Raw genomic sequence first — 21144 nt, 5'->3', positions numbered from 1 at the left:
ATATTTGCTGTACAGAAGTATCCATTCAGATTATTCAAAGACTGTCATGTTCTCAGTTATCACCACCATCATTATATATGACAGTGAACACTTACATCCGTAACACAAAAATTAACTTTTCTACAATTCTAGCCCTGACCCTGAAAAAAACTCCCTACCCAAGACTTTTTTTTCATTCAACGAAGAGAGATCCACTCAATTAAATGCTACTAGTCTAGTAAACCCCATTTTTTGTTCAGGTATTAAAATAAAATACCAGGTAATATTCCAGTGTTGTATAAGCTCAGAGGGAAGAGTTTATTAAATCACTATTTTTGTAAAGGCTGAAAAACAAATTCTTTTTTTTTTAGTCGCTATTAAACACATACATATTTACAAAATACATGTATCTTGTGCTTCGTGGATGTATTGCAGAATTTAGCCTGAAATGGCATCCATTGACTGCGAATCCTTACAAAAATATCATTAAAGTTGGTTTTAAGCAACTCTGTGGAGAACAGAAGTCCGAAGCATAACAAGAGAGCCTTGAAGACACACGTTCCTCAAATACAGCTGAAAGCCCACTCCCTCAACAAGCAATGTTTTGGGAGATGTACAGTCACAGGCTTCCTTGGCCAGTCTTGGGCAACGGGACATTTGTAGAGCTGTGACATCAGATTTCTCAACCCTGCTGCCCAGGGAATTTTCTTCCGTCTCGGCTTACGGCGGTGAAGGAAATTAAGAGCGGCGTCAGCATCCTTACACCGAAGAGTGCGCTTCTGGAAGCCACAAGACTTTGAGGAACTTCCCTTCATCCTCAGCGTGCCAGCCTTTGGCAGAACCTGCAGAAAGCAACAGCCAGGCAACACACTGATGTCCTTTATACCCCCCGACCATAGGTACGTCACCTGCGGAAGGCTCTTATAACCCCTAAGCTTAGCTTTCAGTGGGGCACTAATGGCTCAGGGGGAAATCTCAAGGCTTTAATCAGGACACACTGTTCCAAAAGGGTAACTGGATGCCCCACTACCAACGTGAGTGTTGAGCTATATAACGCCTTATAAACACATCTGTGTTTAGCAACCGAGCTTTTTGGTATTTGATAATTTTATCAAGCTACCTTCTGAGCCCAGAAGCAAAGATGATGGAGAATCAGCATTAGTTTCTTTGAGGGAAGGCAAAAGGAGAGAAAGATATATTCTTGTACATTTGTTATGCATATTTTGGGGAGTTATACAACTTTAGTTTTGCAAAGCAATTTTCTGAACTTTCACTGACAAACAAATCTGATCTGAAAAATCTTGCATCAGCAGGGTTGGTTTGCAGATGTTATTTGCACCATTTATTTATCAAAAATAACTAGAAAATGTTTTTAAAACATCGTTCCAGACTGTACAAATAGGAATGTGACATGGGCTGTCTGTTTTACTTATACTGTTTTACTGCTTCATATTCTGAGCAAACAGAGAGGCTATTTTCCCCAGGGGTTCAGGAGGGCATACTATTTCATTTCTTCAGAAAATTGTTTCTCTGGATTTCAATCTTTTTAGCTAGATATGACAAAATATAGTATCAAGAACACTTATGTTTTTTATCAGCTCTATTTTCAAAGCATAAATAATAGATCAGTATATACTTAAGTCAGGTGACCAAGTCTTATTTCCGAAATCAAATAAGCATTTTGCAATTTTTAAATGATGCTGTACATTTTCACTACAGTATCATTATGCCTTTAAAATGCTTTCAAAAGACCAATTTATAAGCACGGAGCGATTCTGAAGATATTTCACTAGTGTTAATAATACCTCACTCAGGTGGCATTCAATTTTCTGAATCCTTGGGTTAATGAGGCAAATAAATCAAAATTAAATTGGCCTTGGAAAAAAAAATTCTAACAAAATTGCATCTATCACATTATACATCCTGAGGCTCCTTCAGTACTGTTCACAATGGCTAACAATATTCCAGCTCTCGAAATCATTACACTTACTCATAACACGATCTGAGATTTTAAAATCAAATAGATCAGACTTCATGACTAGATGAATGTAATGCCTTATTATATCAGGAGTACTGACAATAAGTTGCACACAGTCTTAGTTGAGTACTTTCCAGTAAGTGTCCCTAAATTTCAGCTGCCCACTATTCAAATAATCCAACAAACTCCTTCCAGGAGGATTTCACCATTGCAAACCAGTAAGATTTAAGATAAGCCTTAAAAAGAAAATACATTCTGTAACTAGGCGGTCATTCACCATCTCTTTAAAAAAGCCCCAGCAACACACAGATGTAGCCAAATAGCTAAAAACCAAAAACACTAGCAGTTTTGAAAAATAAATACTTCTAGTCATATTGCTGTAGTAGGAATGGTGGAAAAGATATTACCTTCACTCCCTTCTTTAAAATATGTGAGAAAGGAAGTATTTTCCAGATATTATAAAAGGAATTCTACTGTTGGGGAATACTAGTGTTATTAACTATTTTTTTACAGAACTGACAATATACAACACAGAGAACTAAAGATGCCTAAGTTGTTACCAGAAGTAATAAACTCAGCATGAGCAAACAATCAACAAATACTGACATGCAATGATAGAGCAGTTGCCGTTGTTTTGCTGTTATTACTTGTGGCCAAGTAAGAAATGCACTTCTCTACCCATGGAGTCACCTACCTGCACAAGGGCATCCTTTCACCCTAAGGAACTTCCTATGAACACAGAGCCCCAGTTGAAAAACAAACTTCCACACTGAGCTGCTGTAACCACCTTCATCTGCTAAGTCAGCAGCACAGACTCAAGATTTCCATATATGCACTATTTACACTTCTTAATGGAAAACACTGCACAAAAGTAGGTTGGGGTTTTCCAAAATAAGTTAGTACTATTAACATTTAAAATTTAATGAAAGTATGCAAAAAAGCTTGAGGGTTGTTTTTTTTTATTTTGAAAGGGCCCAAGTGCGCTTACATGGCACAGGTTAAAAGCAACAAGGAACACCACAGAAACATCTTTGCACAATTTCCCCAGGCAGCGCCTTCCTTGTGGCTTTTCAAAATAGTTTGTATGGTCAAGAGCTTGATTAGGAGTAATTTATGTGATGATCCAATGTATTTGTTTTGCTTTTCCTCCCAGAGAACAAATGACACCACAAATGTCAAGAATTTTCTAACTATTGCTAGAGAAGTAGTGAGAAAATGTGTTAGAGACACCTTTCCATTTTGATGAAACGTTCATTACAAAAGTTTTTAGGTTTATTGCCAATCTACAACTAGTGTGTATGTACAGCAAATGAGTAATTTTCGCAGCCAGGAATTCGAAAGAGAAAGCTACTCTAGAGAAAGCACTCACCCCTCTGCTCGTGGCAGATTTCAGAGAGACAGGCTCCATTCAGTCCCCATCCCACGTCAGCAACTTGGGTCACCTGCCTCCCGCACCACAGTCCCAGTTCAGCCAAACGTTATTGGGGACTAGGGGTTCAGATTCTTGACAGCGTGAAGAAAACTATTCCAAAAAGTGTTGATTTCACCTCACTATAAAACAGAATAAGCATTTTCCCGGCTCCTGAATTAAAGTTCAGTGCCTAACGCCAGCACGCCGACACTGCTCAGTGCCCAGCTGCTGAGGAAGCAGATATTTTAGAAGAACACAAAGTTCTACTTCAAGTTATTCCATTGAGTTTTGGTTGTGACAGACAGCGTTGATAGAAAGTCACCACTCAATGGTTACTCAATTGCTTGCTCAGAATGACACAGTAATTTTATTCTGATTTTTAGTCCACAGAACAAAAGCCACAACTGTTATCAGTCCTCTCGAGGCTTTATGCACTTTGGCAAGGAGTATTGATTTGTGTTTTTATAGCGCCTACCAAGTAGTGGTTGGACACTATCCTTACCCAATAATTTATAACAACAGGTGAGGAAGAAGGCTTGGAAACTAAACCAAATGTATCTTGTTCTGCTCAGGAAAAAGATGAAACATTGCTGGAGCAGCTAAAACAGCCTTTAAAATCAGTACATGGTGCAGGTCTGAGATACTCTCGTATGCCCTGAAAGGCACTTAAAAGCATTTAAACTTGCATTATCATCGCGTACGTAACCAACTCTCATTAAGTATTATCACAGGAGCAACAAGAACACCGTGACTTGTCAACTGCTTGCAGGAATTGGCTTTAGCCATAAATCAGAATACAAAACTTGGATTACATTAGAACACAACAAAAAGGGTTAAAGAAACTCTCCCGGAAAAAAGTATTGTAAAAGAAGCCAACGGCACAAGACTCCTTTCTACCACTGAACCAATGTTAATTTAAAAGCCAAGACTCATTTGAAAACATTCACTTGTAAATCAAAAAGTCCCCAAAGATTAATTTCTGCATTTACACTATTTGCAAAATATATTTAACTTAGAGGCATCCTTTTTTTCCTGAAATAATTGCTTACAAGATGAGAACTAAAACACAATCTCAAGTGTAGTAAAGGTAATTGCTGCACTTACTGCTCATGTCATGTTGATGTATTACTACGTATCAAAGGTCACAGTTCTGTACTCATACATTATCAAATTTGAAAGAGCAATATTCGATTCCGACCAACCTTTAAACTGCCCAGAATGTGTGTGAAAATGGATGTCGGGCTAACTTGGGTTTTAAAAAAATAAACCCATGTTTCGGAAGCTGAGGGGTCAATCTAGCCAGACTGACAGGGTTAGGTGTCACTTCTGTGCGTCTAATACTCTCTTAGATTATCAATGAGGTGCAGTACACTGATCACAAGCTAAAGCAGCTGTACTAATGAAAATGAAACAGTCTGAAAAAATTAGGTAATACAGGCCTGTGACACAGGGCAGTACCTTGTGGACAATAATGCAGGAATAAGGACATAAATCACCATTTAGATACAATAAAACCTGCAATACCGACCCTGAAACATATGTGTCTACAGAATCACGGGCCAAAATCAGCATCTTTGCAACTCCACAGTCCCCTCTAAAGTTCCCACACAATTTTTTATACTGAGTCAAGGCAGGTTTTCCATGCCTCTACTTCACTGCGCACACAAAATTTTGCAGTCATATGCCAGCCTGACCTTTGAGGGTGGGTAGCTGGCTGTTCATGCCATGAGCTAGGAGTTCTCACAATTGGTTGTAGCACAGATAAATGGGTCTTATCAGAACCCACTCAACCTTGAACAACTTTCTTCTCCTACATATGCCAGTCCAACTGGGGGCAGGGGCTGCACTGAGAAAGCTGGGGCACCCTCATCCTTGTTTTGGTAATGTATGAGGTCCTTAAAAAAAAATAATAATCTATGAAATGCAAGTTGATTGAGTACAGCCAGCACAGAATGAACTACTAAATAGAGCTATCACCTTAAAATCATAAATCCCTACTATGCAAAGAGCAACCTGACTCTTATCCCAGCCATCATCATAATCCAGATCAGATGAATATTCAATAGCTTTTTCAGAATCAGTTTTTTCCTCAAGGTTACATACACAGCAAAGGCAGCATATATTCAAACAACAAGCTATATAATTTAATTTCATAGTCTTTAAAATTTGCTTCATTTGGTAAAATACTAAATTTCAAAAGGGGTGCACAAGTTTAAATATTTTCTTAATTACAAGCAGAAAAGCTAAGGCAGACATGTCATGAAGTCTATTAGACCCTAAGAAATCACACTGTCTTCACCATTGATTTTAATGGAGTTTCAACTGCAGGTGATGTAACTACTGGTCAAGGCCACAGCTAGGATTAAAATTATACTTCTGATTAAAGATACTATTTATAGTACATAAACAATATACCCTTCACTAATGCAACCACAAGGCTATTACAACAATAAGGACTTAAACTATAAATATACAGAATCTCCTGTTTAAATAAAAGCTCAATATACAAAAAAGTACAAGTTCAAACATTCCTCACAAAATAACAACTTCCCCATTTCTCCTAAAGCATTTAAAATAGTTTTCTTAAAATGAATTTTATTGGTGTTTTTGTAAAATGTTTTTCTTTGTGTGCTGAACAAGTCAAAATTAAGTTTCATCAACTGAGCAGAACTCCTTGAAGCAATGCAAGGAATTAGAGGGCAGACCGTTTCAGGAGAGCTGGAAGGTCTTTGTTGCTTGAGTTTTCTACAAATCCAGCACCTCTATTTTCATTTAGGCAGCAAAATGGAGAGACAAAGAGAGAAAGAAATATTATTTCAATATAAGTTACAAATTTAGAAATGAATTTGAATTTACAAACTGAACACCCAAAATTGCCAGATCTCCAGTATCTGCACCCCTTGTTTTCTCCTATATCTGATTATTTCAGGATTTTGCTGCATGTATTTCTCTCTGGCAGTTGCAATCTCCTTTTTGCAAATTATTTTTGTCACACAATAAAAGGAGAATACATGATTTCACAGCGGCAAAGGCTTATGAAGCTCTCCTGAAAACCATTAGTAATTGTTTACTGAGAATCCTAGCACTACAATGTTAGGTACATAGAAAGGCAGTCCTACAGTGAGAAGTAACTAGTATTACAAGAATCAGTCCGGACCCTCCCTTCTATGCAAAAATTAAGTCATGATCAACTGAATTTTCTGCACCCTTGAAAGGGTTATATTATGATTCAGTGCTTTAGATTTTGTGCTGTTGCCAAGTTAGATAATCTATCAAGAATCTTAGAAGTGTTTGCTTTAATCTCAAAACCCCATGGTTTGGGAGCAAATTATTGTATAATCAATACATTTCATTTTAAAACCCTTCTCTCTATCCTGCCCATCATACACCTCTCTAAGTCTTATTCTTGCAGAGAAAAGATTGAATGTGACCTGACAGGACCCCGGAGAGGTTCACAAATCAAAAGCAGTGGTGAAGAGAAGTCAAATTCCTTGAGACTCACTATCTTAAGGGACAACTCAATTTGTTGTGGGTTGGTTTTTTTTGTTTCTTTGGGGTTTTTTGGTTTGGATTTTTTGTTTGTTTGTTTTTAATGCTGGACGGTAGCAGTTCCTTTTGTTAAACACTATTAGAACTTAGTCTATTTGTTGTGTAAACAAACCCCTGGTAAAGACCAAGTGCTAAGAAATTCCCACTGACTTAGGATGCCATCATTTTCCTCCAAAGAGCCAGAATCCAGAGCATGAAGTACACTTAATTTCAGACTACCAGCTACAATCTCAAGTATGGCACACTTTTGATGGATGTTTAGTTTGTCCTCTGACAGAAGCTTTGGTGCGTTACTACACACCAAGACCTGGAAGCCAACAGCCCTATGCCAATCAGCCCCCCTAGGACCATTAGCATTAGAAGAGTCGGTTTTAATTCCTCACCTTCATCACCCTCCACAAACTTGAGACCTGTGAGCTCAACCTAAAGACCACACACTAGAAGAAAGTAGCACTGCTACAGATCAGTAATCAATAGTTCCACAAACACTTTCCTTTCAGTGAATCAAAACTTTCTGACAACAGCCAAAATTCTCTTGCATGAACTATCACACAGATCCTGTTGTTTAAGACATTCTTAAGCAAAAACAGGAAAGGCACGCACCATTGGAAAGAATCCATTGGTCGCAGAGTAATCTCCTATTGCCCTTTTGTTCTCAAACTCCATTTTAAACCTGATGTCTCCTGCAAGACTATTTGTCCAAACTATTAGGAACTTTCAAACTTCCAGCCTGAGTTTATTCGTGGAAAACTTACTTTCCTCCTAGTGATTATGCACTTGATGTATTTGTAGACTTTTTTAAAATTAGTTTGTATTAGGGATGTATCTTCAGTACAGTCTCTGATACACTATAAACATACATGTGAAAATTCAGAGGCTTACTACACCAGAAGTCTGGACAGCTTTGCATTTATCAATTCAAGAAAGTAATTGAAACGTGAGATGCTAAGGTCCGAGGCACTAACTTCTAGCCATCTTAGAGATATTAGGAAAAAAAACCAATCTGCAAGACATGGAAGGAAATGAGGGCCTAAAGATTTTGCTTAAGAACACTTAGTGAACTGATCAAATGATTATTTGCCAACAAAGACACAAAATGAATCTTCAAGGTTGTTCTAGTGAAACATTCACAAAGAGGCCATTCCTTACCCTATGGACAGTCTTCCACATTGTGGAACCTAACAAAATCTCACCCCAGAAGCAGATTATTTAGAACTTTCTTTACATCCAGTACTCTTGTACTGAATATGTTCAGACTTTATGAAGATTAAGTTTTGAAGTTTTTAATAGCAGACTTAACTATTAAATAATGAACAGATTCCTCTAGCCTACTCACTCGTCCATCACCACAGATCCACAAGTGCACAAATATTGCTAAGTTCAGAACCTTATGCACCGGAGAAGTGTTTCTCCCAGCCTTTGATGGTTAATAAGGTTATAAAAATTAGTTACTGCTACAGTTTCACCACTCCTAGAAGTAGAAAAGAATTTCTAAGTTTTCATGTTTAAATAAAAAGGATAAGAGCAACTTGGCTACCATCATCTCTAGTAATAGCTAGACAGTCTAATTCTACCAAGTTATTGTCACCTGCTTATTCTGGAATTAATTCTAAAAAGCAAATACGTTTCTCCAATATGATTCATTGTCAATTGCATCTTTATTATTTCTGACATAAGAACATATTAACCTGGGGTATGTACTGTCATGTAGTAATAGCCAAACCTTGCTACATATTCAAAAAAAAAAAATCTTTTCAAGCTCTGATTTTTTTCTCTCTTGATTCAGACCTTGTTCGGACAGACAAAACCACTCTCCTTTCCCCTCCCCACCCCCAATCTGTTTCACTCTGTCATTCTTTTCTTTAAATCCTTCCACTGGCTTCTACTCATGCACCACATGAGGCTCAACCTTCTTGTTCTTGACTTCAAGGCGAACATATGCACCCCTAGTAGCGTGCTTTTGATACCTCTAGACCAGTCCACAAATTGTCAGCTTCCACATCACCTTTGTTTGCCCTTCCTTGTGAGCTTCTGCTTTTCCTGCATGTGGGCTGAACAGCTTTGTGACAAACCATCTTCATACCAAGGTTCCACTAATGATCTATTTCTGTCAAAATGTCCAAGGATAATCAGTTGTGTTCCCCTTTAGAACAGGTATTAGAATTTGAAGCAACATTCCCTCATTTCCCTGTTCTGCAGGCTTCTTAGTTCAAGTTAAATTTGACCAACTGACTCATTTCAATTTATTTTGAACTAGAACACTCAGACTTTCACAGCAGATTTTACATAGCCCGGATAATTCCTCCCTACTATATAAACTATGTTTGAATAAAAGGACATCTCTGCAATTACTCACAATATTTCAGAAGCACTAAGGACACGGCACCAACAAGCTTGCCAAGTATCACTTTACCACACCACTCAATTTTGCTTTTCATCCAGGCCACATTTTGGCTTTCATCACAGGAAGAAAGGGGACTTGTATAACATCTCTCAGAAGTGAGATTTTTCACAGGACCAGGTTTTTAAGTACTTCAGAAAAAAAATAAGATTCAAGTACATACTAGGAAGTCAGAAGACAACAAAACATGGAACCATAGCATGTGTTATATTTTTCCCCCCTCCTTTCTTCCATCTCATCTTTTGAGAGTCAGTCTGAATTGGATTACATATCACTGACAACTGCTGTGCCTTTTTGCTCTACATACACCTATTTCCAAGTTTTTTTGATGTTACAAAGACATGACTAAGTGTGGCTACCGCTGTTCACTGACAGGTATATTTGGATTTTGACCAAATTCCTGCTGGACAGGCATCTTCTTCTATTGCCACACTTGCAGTAAACAGAAGCCAAGAAGCAACTGCTGCAGAAACAGAATCCTCATCTCGCATTCATATCAGGACTGGGGCACACATACTTGGCAGGAGTAACATGTGAATGCTTACTGTAAATTGAGGAAAGCCCAGAGTCTATTACTGTCAAATGTATCCCTGAGCATGAATTCACTTACAGATTAATTAACCCTCTACCCTCATTTACTGCTTTAAACCCATGAAAAGTTAGAAAGTTAAAAATAGATCTGTCTCTACCAAAATACCAGGACATCCTTAACATCCTTTTCAAGCCTTCCGAAGCAATTAATGGGAACGAGTGCTTGGACACGTTTTTTTAGTATGAAAGTCTTTCAGGAAAACTTTATCATGTGCTTAAGTTGCTTATTCTTCCCCCTCCTCAAAAATTCTAGGTAGCCTTAGGTCTCAAAGCTAGGTTTTCACATTTTAACAAGTATTTGTTTTCACATCAGAGTGACTGTCTCTACTCGATCCTTCAGTGACATATTAAACAAAGTATCAATCATCCCTGTGGCAAGTTGCTAATGTTACATTTAAGAACATTGGGAGAAATAACACCACACCCCATACCAGATACTGAGTCTCCCTTTCCAAAAAAATTCAGATTCCCAACAACCTAAGAAGCATCAGTTTCCTTGACAAAAGCAGGACATCTGAAAATAGACATCTTCCAGGCTAATAAAAAACTTTAATGTATAGCTCTGATAGCAACAGATTATTTTCTCAGTCAATTCAATAGATATTATATGCATAACAGCTCAGTGGTTGCTTGTCATGGGAAGGACCTAAAATTACTCTACAAAAAGCCTGACACTTAAGATACAAATTTTTAAAAGGAAATAATACACAGGCCTAGAATAATTTTAACTTCTGAAGTGACAGTAATCCATGCATTCATATCCCATGTGAGGGATCACAACATCAAATTTTACTTGGTTTTAGTGCTTATAAAGTAAGCACATCCAACAACTTACTGTGCTGAATTACTGAAGTATTCTGTGATTTATTTTTTTTTCCTCCAAAGAAATTGGCCTTTAAACAGGTAAATTAGTGGGGTACAAAATGCAATGTAGAGATTAACATCTGAAAGTCTTACAAAATAATGAGCAAGCTTTGTCACCTTTCAGGCAAAATTATTTCTATTTTAAGAAAGTTCTGGAATATAAAATACATTCTCTTAAAATATTTAATAATGCATTCCCCTATCACTTTGTACCCTGTACTTTTCTCATACCATAAGACATGTTTGGAAAAGGGACTGTTTTCTTTGAATTCCCCACTAAGATAGTCACACACAAGATGTTTTTACTAATTGTTTATATAAATATAGCCAAACACCTAAAAGTACTCCTTTAATCACATGCCTACATTCTGTCTATTAAGACTACTAATTAAAATATGAATTGCAATTTAGTTAGTGAACCAGAAAAAAATTTCCTCATTTATCTAAATACAGACCAAACTTGATTCTGACTGATGTAAGGGTTGAGCTTCTAAACTAACCCCAAAGAATCAGAAAAAGCATTTATTTGGAAAAGAAAATTAATCATTGCTGTTCACGTAATAATTATGTCTCATATAAAGACGTGGATACTAAGGTCACATTTAGAAACATATTTTTTCTTGTAAAGGGCTTTTGAGCTACTAAGATTTAGCTTTTTGCTGCCTTTACACTGTAAAACTAGTTCACTTGGGGACCAAGACAATGATAAAAAAATGTGTTTTGAAGTTTCTCCTTCCCTCCATATAGTGAGGCACACAGAAAATACACACGTGATGAAACTTTTATCAGAACTACTACTAAAACAACCAAGTTACACATGGTCAGCATTTATTTCTAAAAAAAAAATCTGATTGATTTAGGTACCTTATTTCCAGGTACCAGAAAAATTCTACTCCAGGTTCCCAACTGCTATATTTAACAGGAAACATATAACAAGTGTCCTTAGCTTGAAAAGCTATACAATAAAAAAAGTACAGTTTCAGTAATCCAGCAGCAAATATTCATTGTAATTTTAATAATAAAATCAACAGACTTTAGGCACAGTGAGGAAAGTCTTTTGGCAAATGCACGGGTGCTTCCCCTATTGATCAGGGATCTATTTCTATTCTATCAAAGCCACCTTAGCTACATATAGACACGCCCCTTTTAAGGTGTCATATGCCTTCTGAACTTCCACAAAGTAACTGTAGAATGCTGCACACAGCAGAACAAAAATTCTTTTCTGTTTTAGGAATCACAAAGCAAGCATTGCTGCTAGACGTCTTTATTTTCCTTTAACAAAATACACAAAGGCACAAAATTCACTTATGTCTTGTCATTACTGTACAGGTATAAATAGTGCTTTGTATTCAAGTACAATCAAGTGCAGAAACTTTCTATTTTTCTGTAAACACAAAACAGTTTTGTATGTATGTGCCTCTGGTTCATCTGCAACGCAAATACCAAAGGAGATGCCATTTATCTGAGTGCTATTTAACTGAACTCTGTCAAAAAGTTAGACAATGAATAATATTAACACCACTGTAATGACACTTTCCATATGCTTAAGTCAAATGTCAGGTGACACTTGAGCTTGTAAACATCTGTGTATTTAAAATGTACTCAATTCATTTTAACAGGGAAGCATTAAAACGTATCTTAAGTTCACTAGACCAAACTTACTAGGTCAGTTGCTCTCAATAATTGCTCTTTATGTGAGAGCTAAAGAGATGTCAAATTGTAGGTCACCCTTAGCAAAGCTTATACTTCTACGTTCTTAAATATGCAAACTGAATGATGGCTACAACTGTTAAACTTCAATCAACTATACATTCTGTGTGTTAACATTTAAAGACACATGCTTAATTTACAATACCCACTTTACACATAGCTTTGACATACTGTGGCAGTTGAGGCAGTTTAAGCTCAAGCGAGATCTTTAAATTGTACCATTAAAAAAAAGCTCACCTGAATAGTAACAACAGGCATGAACAAAGCTCAAAACTAGCTACAGAAGGCACTTGAAGTACTTTATTCTGCTTTCCCTAAAGATTCTTCACTTTGTTCAGCTGAAATAGACTCTGAAATAGTGTCTTCCATTGTTGAAATGTTTTCTGCTGCTTCTTTTTCAACTTCTTCAGCTAGCTTATCATTTAGCTGCTCAGGACTTAGCGCTTTGTTATCTGTCTCATTTGTTTCAACAATCTGGGCCGCATCTTCTTCAGAGTCTGTGGAAAAAAAATTATGAAATAACCATTTCCAGAAGTGAAAAGGTAGCTAATATTCTGAAAAAACAAGTGAAAGAACATTTTGCAATCATACACAGGTTTTGACTAGTCACTGCATGAAATTCTCTACTGCTAAAAACTATTTTATTTTTCTATCAAGAGGGTCACAGGCAAACCCTGTAAAATTTAATAAAAAAGAAAATACTATGGAAAAAAGTTCAGATCCCACTATGAAACTATTATGTGTTATTTTTATGTGTTCACCCTCAACAGAATTTTCTAAGCTTGTTCATTAGTGTGAGACAGTGTCAGAAATAAGACATGATGGTAATTCGGCTTCTTTGTGTTTGGTAATGTAACTTTTACCAACAGCTTTTTCTATAAGAGTTCAATCTGTACACAGAACCTAAACTTTCTACTTGGTGGAAACTACTTTAAACGTAAGGAGACAGATAACCAGAAAAAAAAAAAAGATCATTCTAATCTGGTTCTCAACATCTCAAGACAGCCAATGGAAATTACTGCATATTCTCAATCTTCCCACAGGAAGTGTAGGAAGGATACACTGAAGTATCTTTACTCTCAATCTGGGATGGGAGTTTCTTTGATAATAGGCATATTTTCAAGATCAGTCAGAAATATTTATCATAAGTACTACCTCTGAAGAAGTATATTCTAGCTTCCCAACAGGATTTCAGTAGTGTATGAGAAAAGACAATCACGTTTTGAAGTAAGCATAAGCACTGAAAAACTGAACACCACGTGTTGCACTAAACACCACAAAGGTACTGTAGAATGATACTACCGATGGCGGTTTATTAATTGACTAGTATGAGTCAATACTATACAGCATTAACGCATACTGAAGGCAAGCAGTTTGCAAAACTGATGCAAAGTTACCGCTCAAAAACGTTAGCCTTATCAAATGTTTGTAATTTCGTATTTATCAAGACATTTTGGGTGTCTGAAAGTAAACTAGACTGCTTCAGGCTGATGTTCACAGAATTCAAGCAGGGCTGAAAGTTTTAGAACCATTACTCTGGCTTCTCGGGTCACAACCAACACAAGCAGCTGCTGCACACCCTGGTCCAGCAGACCTGGTACAACCGCCATGTGTCAGTCACCAAGAATGAGACCCCTCTTCCCACACACAGCTCCATGTTCAATACCTTTCTCCTCATCTACCTAGTTCCAGACTCCACTTCAGACTGCTCAATGCAGCCCAGCTTCTCCATTTCTTCCTCTGACTTGATCTTCCATCTTAACAAGTTTGCAGCCAGCTTACCTCCTGATTCAGCTTCCTTCCCCGCTTTCTCAATCACATACTGCTCAACACCTGCCCTGGCTTCTTGTTCCAAAATTTCTCTGGAGCCATCCGTCAGATGGTCAAATCCTCCTATTTCTGCCTAAGCAAATTAACATCCCTAGTTTCTTTCCAGACCATCCCACTCTCCCCTCCTGCTCTTCAATTTCCTTCTTATCCCACCCCAGCCTGTGCTCAATCTTTATCACCCAACTGTCAGTTTTCTCTCTTTCATGTCCGCATTTTTTCTTCAGCCTCAAATTCTATGAATAAGTTTCTGCCTTTTCCTGCTACAATCCTTCCACACTTGGGTTACATTACTTCTTTCTTTATTGCTGCTGCTCAGGCTCGATTCAAAGTACAGGACGTGAGGAAGAGACAACTCCATGCCCTCTCAACTCATTTGTAGCATAGCCCAACCATTACTTGTTTGCAGAGTTTCAGTCCTGCAGTCCTCAACTGAATGAGGCTTAGCACTCTGCAGCAGTGACTTGTTCTTAGTCTGATCAAGGTAGAGAGACTATTCATTCAGCCTAATCAGGAGGACGTCGAGCATCTAGAACGTGTTTGAGGACAGCAGCAGGGACAACCAGCCGCTAGCAGAAGCTTCTAATTAAAAGGAAAAAACTAACTGAGTGCATGTTCTAACTCTGTATTCAAAGGAACAGCAGAAAGATGCTGCTTTCCTTTTTATATTCTACTAAAAAGTATGGAGACACTGCTTCTCTGAGAAAAAATTGTCAGGTATTATGACTTTTCCCTTCACCTTGTTCTTGATCAAACTTAGTGAAACTCCTGAAACTCTCCAGAATATACAGTTAAAACAAACCAACTTACATGGAAAATTTTGGTCTGATAATTAAATCTGACAAAGTTATAAAGAACTAAAGAGTAGGTCCTTTAAATGAGAAGTCAGAGCAATCATAGTTAAGTGGTGCTACTAACTCCAACTATAAACATGACCAATCTTCATTAAACAAACACAGTGATTCCATTTTAAATGCATCAATTAATGGAAACCTTGCCTAAAGCCAGCTTGATCTCAATATTGCATGATTTAAGTTATTGTAAGAGCAGTAGCTAAGAAGGGAAAGCTCTAACAGTAAACTCAAAGATGACAAAAGAAAATTAGTGTTCTTGATGATTAATACTTAATCCATGAGTTAACTGAAGAATATAGCTAGACATACATGATCTCAACAGCATGGCTGTTGAGATCTATGCTGGCCTGAGGCAAATTTAAGAGCTGTATCAACGTAGCTTTAAAAACCTGCTCCTGGCTACAGCAGTTCCTTTTTTGCCCCCAACATTCCTACTTAATGCTTTGTACTTAGAAAGCATATGTACTTCATATTGTTAGTCAGCTACACCTCTTCTTGTTGCAAAGAATATTTCACTGCATAACCAGTGAAATCACAATATTGCATCATTATTAAATTAACTAGAATATGTGTGTCTGTTAAGCAGGAATTCACAAAAAAAAAGTATAAAATAATTACACTAAAACATAGCTGCTTTACTTGTACTTAGTGTAGGAAAAAAACCACAACCTTAGCACCACTAAAGTCTGAAAGACATTAGACTTCCACACCATTTTCAAGACCTTTGGGATAAGTTTTCTTCACTACTGCAGCTCCCCATTAGGGCAGACTTTCACATGGTGCCATGTGTCTGAAATATCTTTAAGGAACACACGCTTCACAGTAGTCTGTGTTCATGGCTTTGATAACACAGAAAGCTATTTTCAAGCCTTTGAAAAAGAAGCCCGATAACAGCATAGCATTTGATTCCCTGCACCCTTTACATCCTACCAAAAAGGAAAGCTGTGTTGTTCAGCAAAATTGAACTGTGGTAGACTGGAAACATAATACATTTTTAAACCAGAAGAACTTGTTTACAAGTCATTAAACTCAAGTTGAGCTGACCCATATCCACTTGAGAAGTCATGGAATTCTAGCCATATTAGCTGAACCAAGAAAAGAGCACAGCAGGCAGAAACTCACATCTCTAAAAAGAAACAATGGCTTACAAAAAATATTGCAGGCTCATGCTGTCCTATGAAAGCAGAGCGTATTTGGTAAAAACACAAGCCAAAGCTGTGAAACAGAAAATGCCTCCAGTCCAGTTTTTTTTAAAAACAAACAAAAAACCCACACACTAACTCAGACCATTCTGACCAGAACAAACACTCAAAGTTATTTCTTAGTCCTTTATCCTTAACCAGTTTTATTCCTAGATAAAGTTTCTGCTCCATCTATAACACTTGCCCAAAGCCAAGCTCTACTTTTAGTAGAACTCAAATAAGCATGCAATTAAAGTGCCATTATTTCTGGAGGACAGCATTACTATGAACCTTTCTGTTGAACAAACCAAGTTTCTGCATCTGCCTTTTAAATGGAAGTTCTTTCAAACATACTAGCAGTTGCTGTATTCCAAGAATCCTTAAAAGTGACACAGCATTAAATCACCATAAAATATTTCATCAAGATGGTCAAGGAATTCCATAAAAATCTAGAGACAACACAGGAAGCAGTCTCCATAAATTGCTGACCACAGTGGTGAAATCTGAAGTTCAAAGGCATCTAATATCATCACCAGATACTCACCACAAAATACTGAGATAGTCAAATTTTGTTTCAACCTTCGACCATTGCTAAACCTGAATCAAGAATGCAGCGTAACAGTACTAAATACAGGAAAGGCAAAACTAATCAAGAGGATAAAGGTGGTTCCTGTTAGCTTTTTCAATATGATCCAAACATTAATACTTCCAAGAGAAGTACATAAGAGAACAGACTAGCCTTTGATTAAAAGAATTCAAGATCAAGCCATTTAGGAAAAAAGGTAAGAAAAGAACTGAAGTATATTGCTTCATTCTGGTACTAAAATTTCCCAAATTATTCTGAACAGGGAGGCATGATGTTTGTGCCAGTAATCTGCATCAGATTGACAGCTGACAACCCCATGTTCCCAGAGGATTAAAAAAATCCAAGGTTCACTGCCAACAGCACTCCCCATAACCATTCTTCAGGTCTCTTATCCACAGGAATTGCATGTAACATGCTCGTCACTGCATGAGCACACAACTGAAAAGAGATTCAGTTTCATACTCTACTCATTAATAAAAGTAGCTGACTAGTAAAAAAAATATTTATAGCACTTCTGTATCACATTAGCTTGCAGTTTCTTCAAGCTATACAGCTATGGTCTAAATGAGTTACAGATAAGAGTTGGATATCCCTGTGCTGTCAACACTGTGGTGAAGTTGGGTTTCCTGATGTTAATGTTTGTTTACATCTGTAAGTGAAGATATTCTCTATTCTTGCTATGACAGCCACTATACTACTGTAGTGAACAAAACCCTTCCCCAGAGCTATATCTCAGTGATAGCTTCAAACCTTTAAACTTACAATCAAGGAATATTTGCATTTATTAACAAATTCCAACTGCATGTAAACAGTTATGTTTCAAATTAGGGTTCTGATGGAAAAAAGTGATTTACTGAAAAATGTTATTTTCTCATTCATAAGATATTACTTTGTAGCAAGTCTCAGGCAGTTAATGCACAGTGACAAACTGATAAGGTAGCACTGACCTCTTCTACATCAACAAGACATTTCTCAGTTTTCAGTTATGTAAAATATTAACACACACTTATTTCTGGCTGCTTACTAATTATCAAAACAGAATGTTTTATATCTTGGAGATGCAATATTCAGAAAAGATCAGATATTTAAGGTAGATAAAACCAAAAAGTCAGTATACCAGTTATTTATTACTTATGCCTCTTCTAAGAAATTTCACCACACACTTCCTAGCAGGAAAAGGGAACTGGGGAACAAACCCCACAGTGGTTTCCTTTGTTGTTGTTTTAAAATAAAGCAGCAATACAAGACCACAACAACAAAACCCAAGTAATTTTCAGTGTTAAAGGTAAACTGGTAAAACCACATTTACTGCAATAAAACTATCCTACATTTTATCCCAAAATACTTGATAAATTTCTGCTTTCAAAAAAGCAAGTTATTTTGCAGAATTTTCACTCCTACATCTCAAGTGCCTAACCAAAGTCTCACACTAATTCTTACGGTTTTACATTTTTTACATCATCTAGAAAAACTGACTCAGCAGCTCAGACCCATTAAAGCCATAGTTTGATAAACATTTTCTTCAATGATAATACCAGCTTAATTAGCACGTCCCTCTCCCAAAACCTCCAAGAACCTGCAGTTATGAATAATACTCAGAAGCCCTCGAGATGCACACCTCGAAGAGCTGAATATCCATCTTTAAGGGCTTCCCCATTTGATTCACACAGAGGAAAATAAGCAAAGTTTTGAAGACTCCAGCAACAAATTATGTCTTTTCTATAAGAAACTTCTAACTTTAAAAGTAGCCAAGAAGCTACTAGCCTACCATCCACTCACTGAAAAGATTATTAGATCATTTGAGGGCAAAGATGACATTCGCATCGTCTTAGCTTCATCCATTTGATTTCAATCTTACTTTCACACTAGTAATAGTAGTTTTAATGAAGTAAGAGTGCATTATGGCACAAGAAAAGAAACCAACTAAGTCTTCCCTATAAAGCATCTGGCACCAGACGACATCTAGAGATGGCTACAGTTAGATACGCCTTCACTACCAGTCTCATGCAGACTTCTCATGCCAGAAAGTAAAGGCCAACGCCCTTTTGTACTCTCTGTCAAAGATAATCAAGCAGAAACATTATTTCTGACAGTTTCCCACAGTTGGTGTGTTTCTAGCCTGAATCTCAGGGCTGTACACTATTCGATAGCTTCCCCCCCATGATCCCTATTTAAACTAATGGAAAATCCCATCAAGTACTCAATAGCACATCTAACTGGAGATTCTCTGGTTTGAAATTATAATTTCTGGAGTCTTTTAAAACACTACATCTTCCTGTTGGCTGTACACCAGATGCCTACAGTATCTGCAGACTATAAAATGTCTCAAAAGGAACTATGTTAAATTAAAATTGACAATTTGTCTTTGAACTCCCTGAAATTAAACAAGGCAGTTTTACTAGATTTTCCTGCCCTGAGGAAAACAGCAAAAGGAACAAAGGCAGAAATTCCAACACACCTCAATCAAATGACCTGCTGAACACAGTGAAAGTTAACCACTTCGGGACATATTCCCTTCTTAACTATTTCTGTAATTTACAGTGCTATTTTCTCTCTGTTCGTCAGTAACATAACACTGAAAAATCTTGTTATGCCATCATTTGCATGAGACATATTGTCTAATATGAAGAAATTTTAGGGTACAGGACAGAAGACAACAGGATCAACAAGCTAAGCTAGAAGCAGGGACAAGAAGAATTGAAAAAATATAAACTGCAGCCACTACAAAATTAGAATAGAATAGACTATTTCAGTTGGAAGGCACCAACAATGATCACCTAGTCCAACCGCCTGACCAATTCAGGGCTGACCAAAAGTTAAAGCATGTTATTAAGGGCATCGTTCAAATGCCTCAAACACTGACAGGCATGGGGCATCAACCACCTTTCTAGGAAGCCTGTTCCAGTGTTTGAGCTCTTCAGTTGTTCTTATTCTTATAAAAAACTCATCTAAATAGAGAGCTAAATGGCAGGGGGGATTTCATTAGATATTAAAAAAAGATCAGACTTCATGAGATTAACACATACCTTCTGTCTGTTGAGTCTCCTGGGGCTTTGTCTCTCTAGGTTCTAGAGGCTCAGTTTCAGATGGCAATTCTGCAGATTGCTTTTTTTCAAAACTGAAGTCTGGAAGTCGTGGAGCCTGCGGTCTAGTTTTTCTTGCAGGATTCAGGAAAAAGCAGTAGGCACACCTAAATGCTACACAAAAGTACACCCTATAAGTAGCCTCACTACTTAATTTCACATTCCACCTTTATTCCTACACTATATTCTGACTGTCCTAAATACTAAAAACAGAGACTTAAATAAATGACTATCAATACCCAGGAGTACCTCCATTAAATTTACACAAGCTGCTCCATATAGCTCCATTTTTAACTTCAGCATACATTTGCTTCTTAAAAACCTGTTTGCTTTCAGCTCTGCTGCACTTATAAGTACTGCCCACCACTGTGAAAGGTTTGACCACAATGAACAAAATAATGCAATTCAGTACCACCAGGTGTTGCCACATGGTGTTCTTCTATTCTTTCCTACAAAAGAATTAAGTTGGCAGATGAGTTGTGGGTTTTTTTCTCTTAAGATGCCACTTTCCTCACCCTTTGAGTAAGAAGATGCTATGGATTCTGCAAAATAGGTCTCACTCTGCTTTTTGAGGAGCATTCTGCTCCAATGGTGCTTAATTCAGAAAAGGTAGTTTTGTTCTGGAGAAATACTGGATACCACTTAATAGTTAAATGCATATTTCCCCCACCCACGACAAAGGGAGAAGTGGCAATATCTTGCACAGTTGAATTATGAACTTACTTGAGCTAAGATGACCAAGAGACTACAGTATCTTTGGTTCCACAGGAAACATTCAGCTTATTCTTACAATGCTGTATATTTACTCATAAAATTAAACAAAACAAAAAAGAAGATTTATCTAAGATTCCCTCATTTCTTAAGCATCGGGCTTACACTTGTGGTAGAAAGGAGGCAAAATAAAACATCTGTGTTCAATAAAGAGCTGTGTCTGTCTTAAGTTATTGTCAGCCGTAAATTCACATATAGCCCCCTAGGGCTTGTTCCCACTCCTTTTCCGATACCTCCCCAAGATCATCTTGCCAAAGCAAAATTTTGTTTAAGTTCTGGTAAAAGAGGCACACTTTCATGTCAGATAGTTTCTCAATATAAAACCCTTCTGAGAACCATTCATAGCCAGTAGCAATTCT

General features: G+C 37.2%; 1 protein-coding gene across 10 annotated transcripts in view; it reads right to left on the bottom strand.

Annotated features, from left to right (window-relative positions):
* Positions 1-290: 290 nt before the first annotated feature.
* Positions 291-21144, bottom strand: part of LNPK (lunapark, ER junction formation factor) — a 55208-nt gene continuing 34354 nt past the window's right edge. For 8 of the 10 annotated variants that reach the window (XM_049831875.1, XM_049832480.1, XM_049831953.1 and 5 more), the window contains exons 12-13: positions 19958-20128; positions 6138-12980 (exon numbers count right to left, since the gene is read on the bottom strand). In XM_049831875.1, the coding sequence (XP_049687832.1) occupies positions 12784-12980; positions 19958-20128 (368 nt within the window). In that variant the 3' untranslated portion in view covers positions 6138-12783. The other 2 variants (XR_007509957.1, XR_007509959.1) reach the window with 2 other exon arrangements.

This window comes from Accipiter gentilis, chromosome 1 (assembly GCF_929443795.1).
Source record: "Accipiter gentilis chromosome 1, bAccGen1.1, whole genome shotgun sequence".
Taxonomy (NCBI): domain Eukaryota; kingdom Metazoa; phylum Chordata; class Aves; order Accipitriformes; family Accipitridae; genus Astur; species Astur gentilis.
The sequence above is the reverse complement of the archived record's forward strand: the minus strand, read 5'-3'. Positions and strand labels throughout refer to the sequence as shown.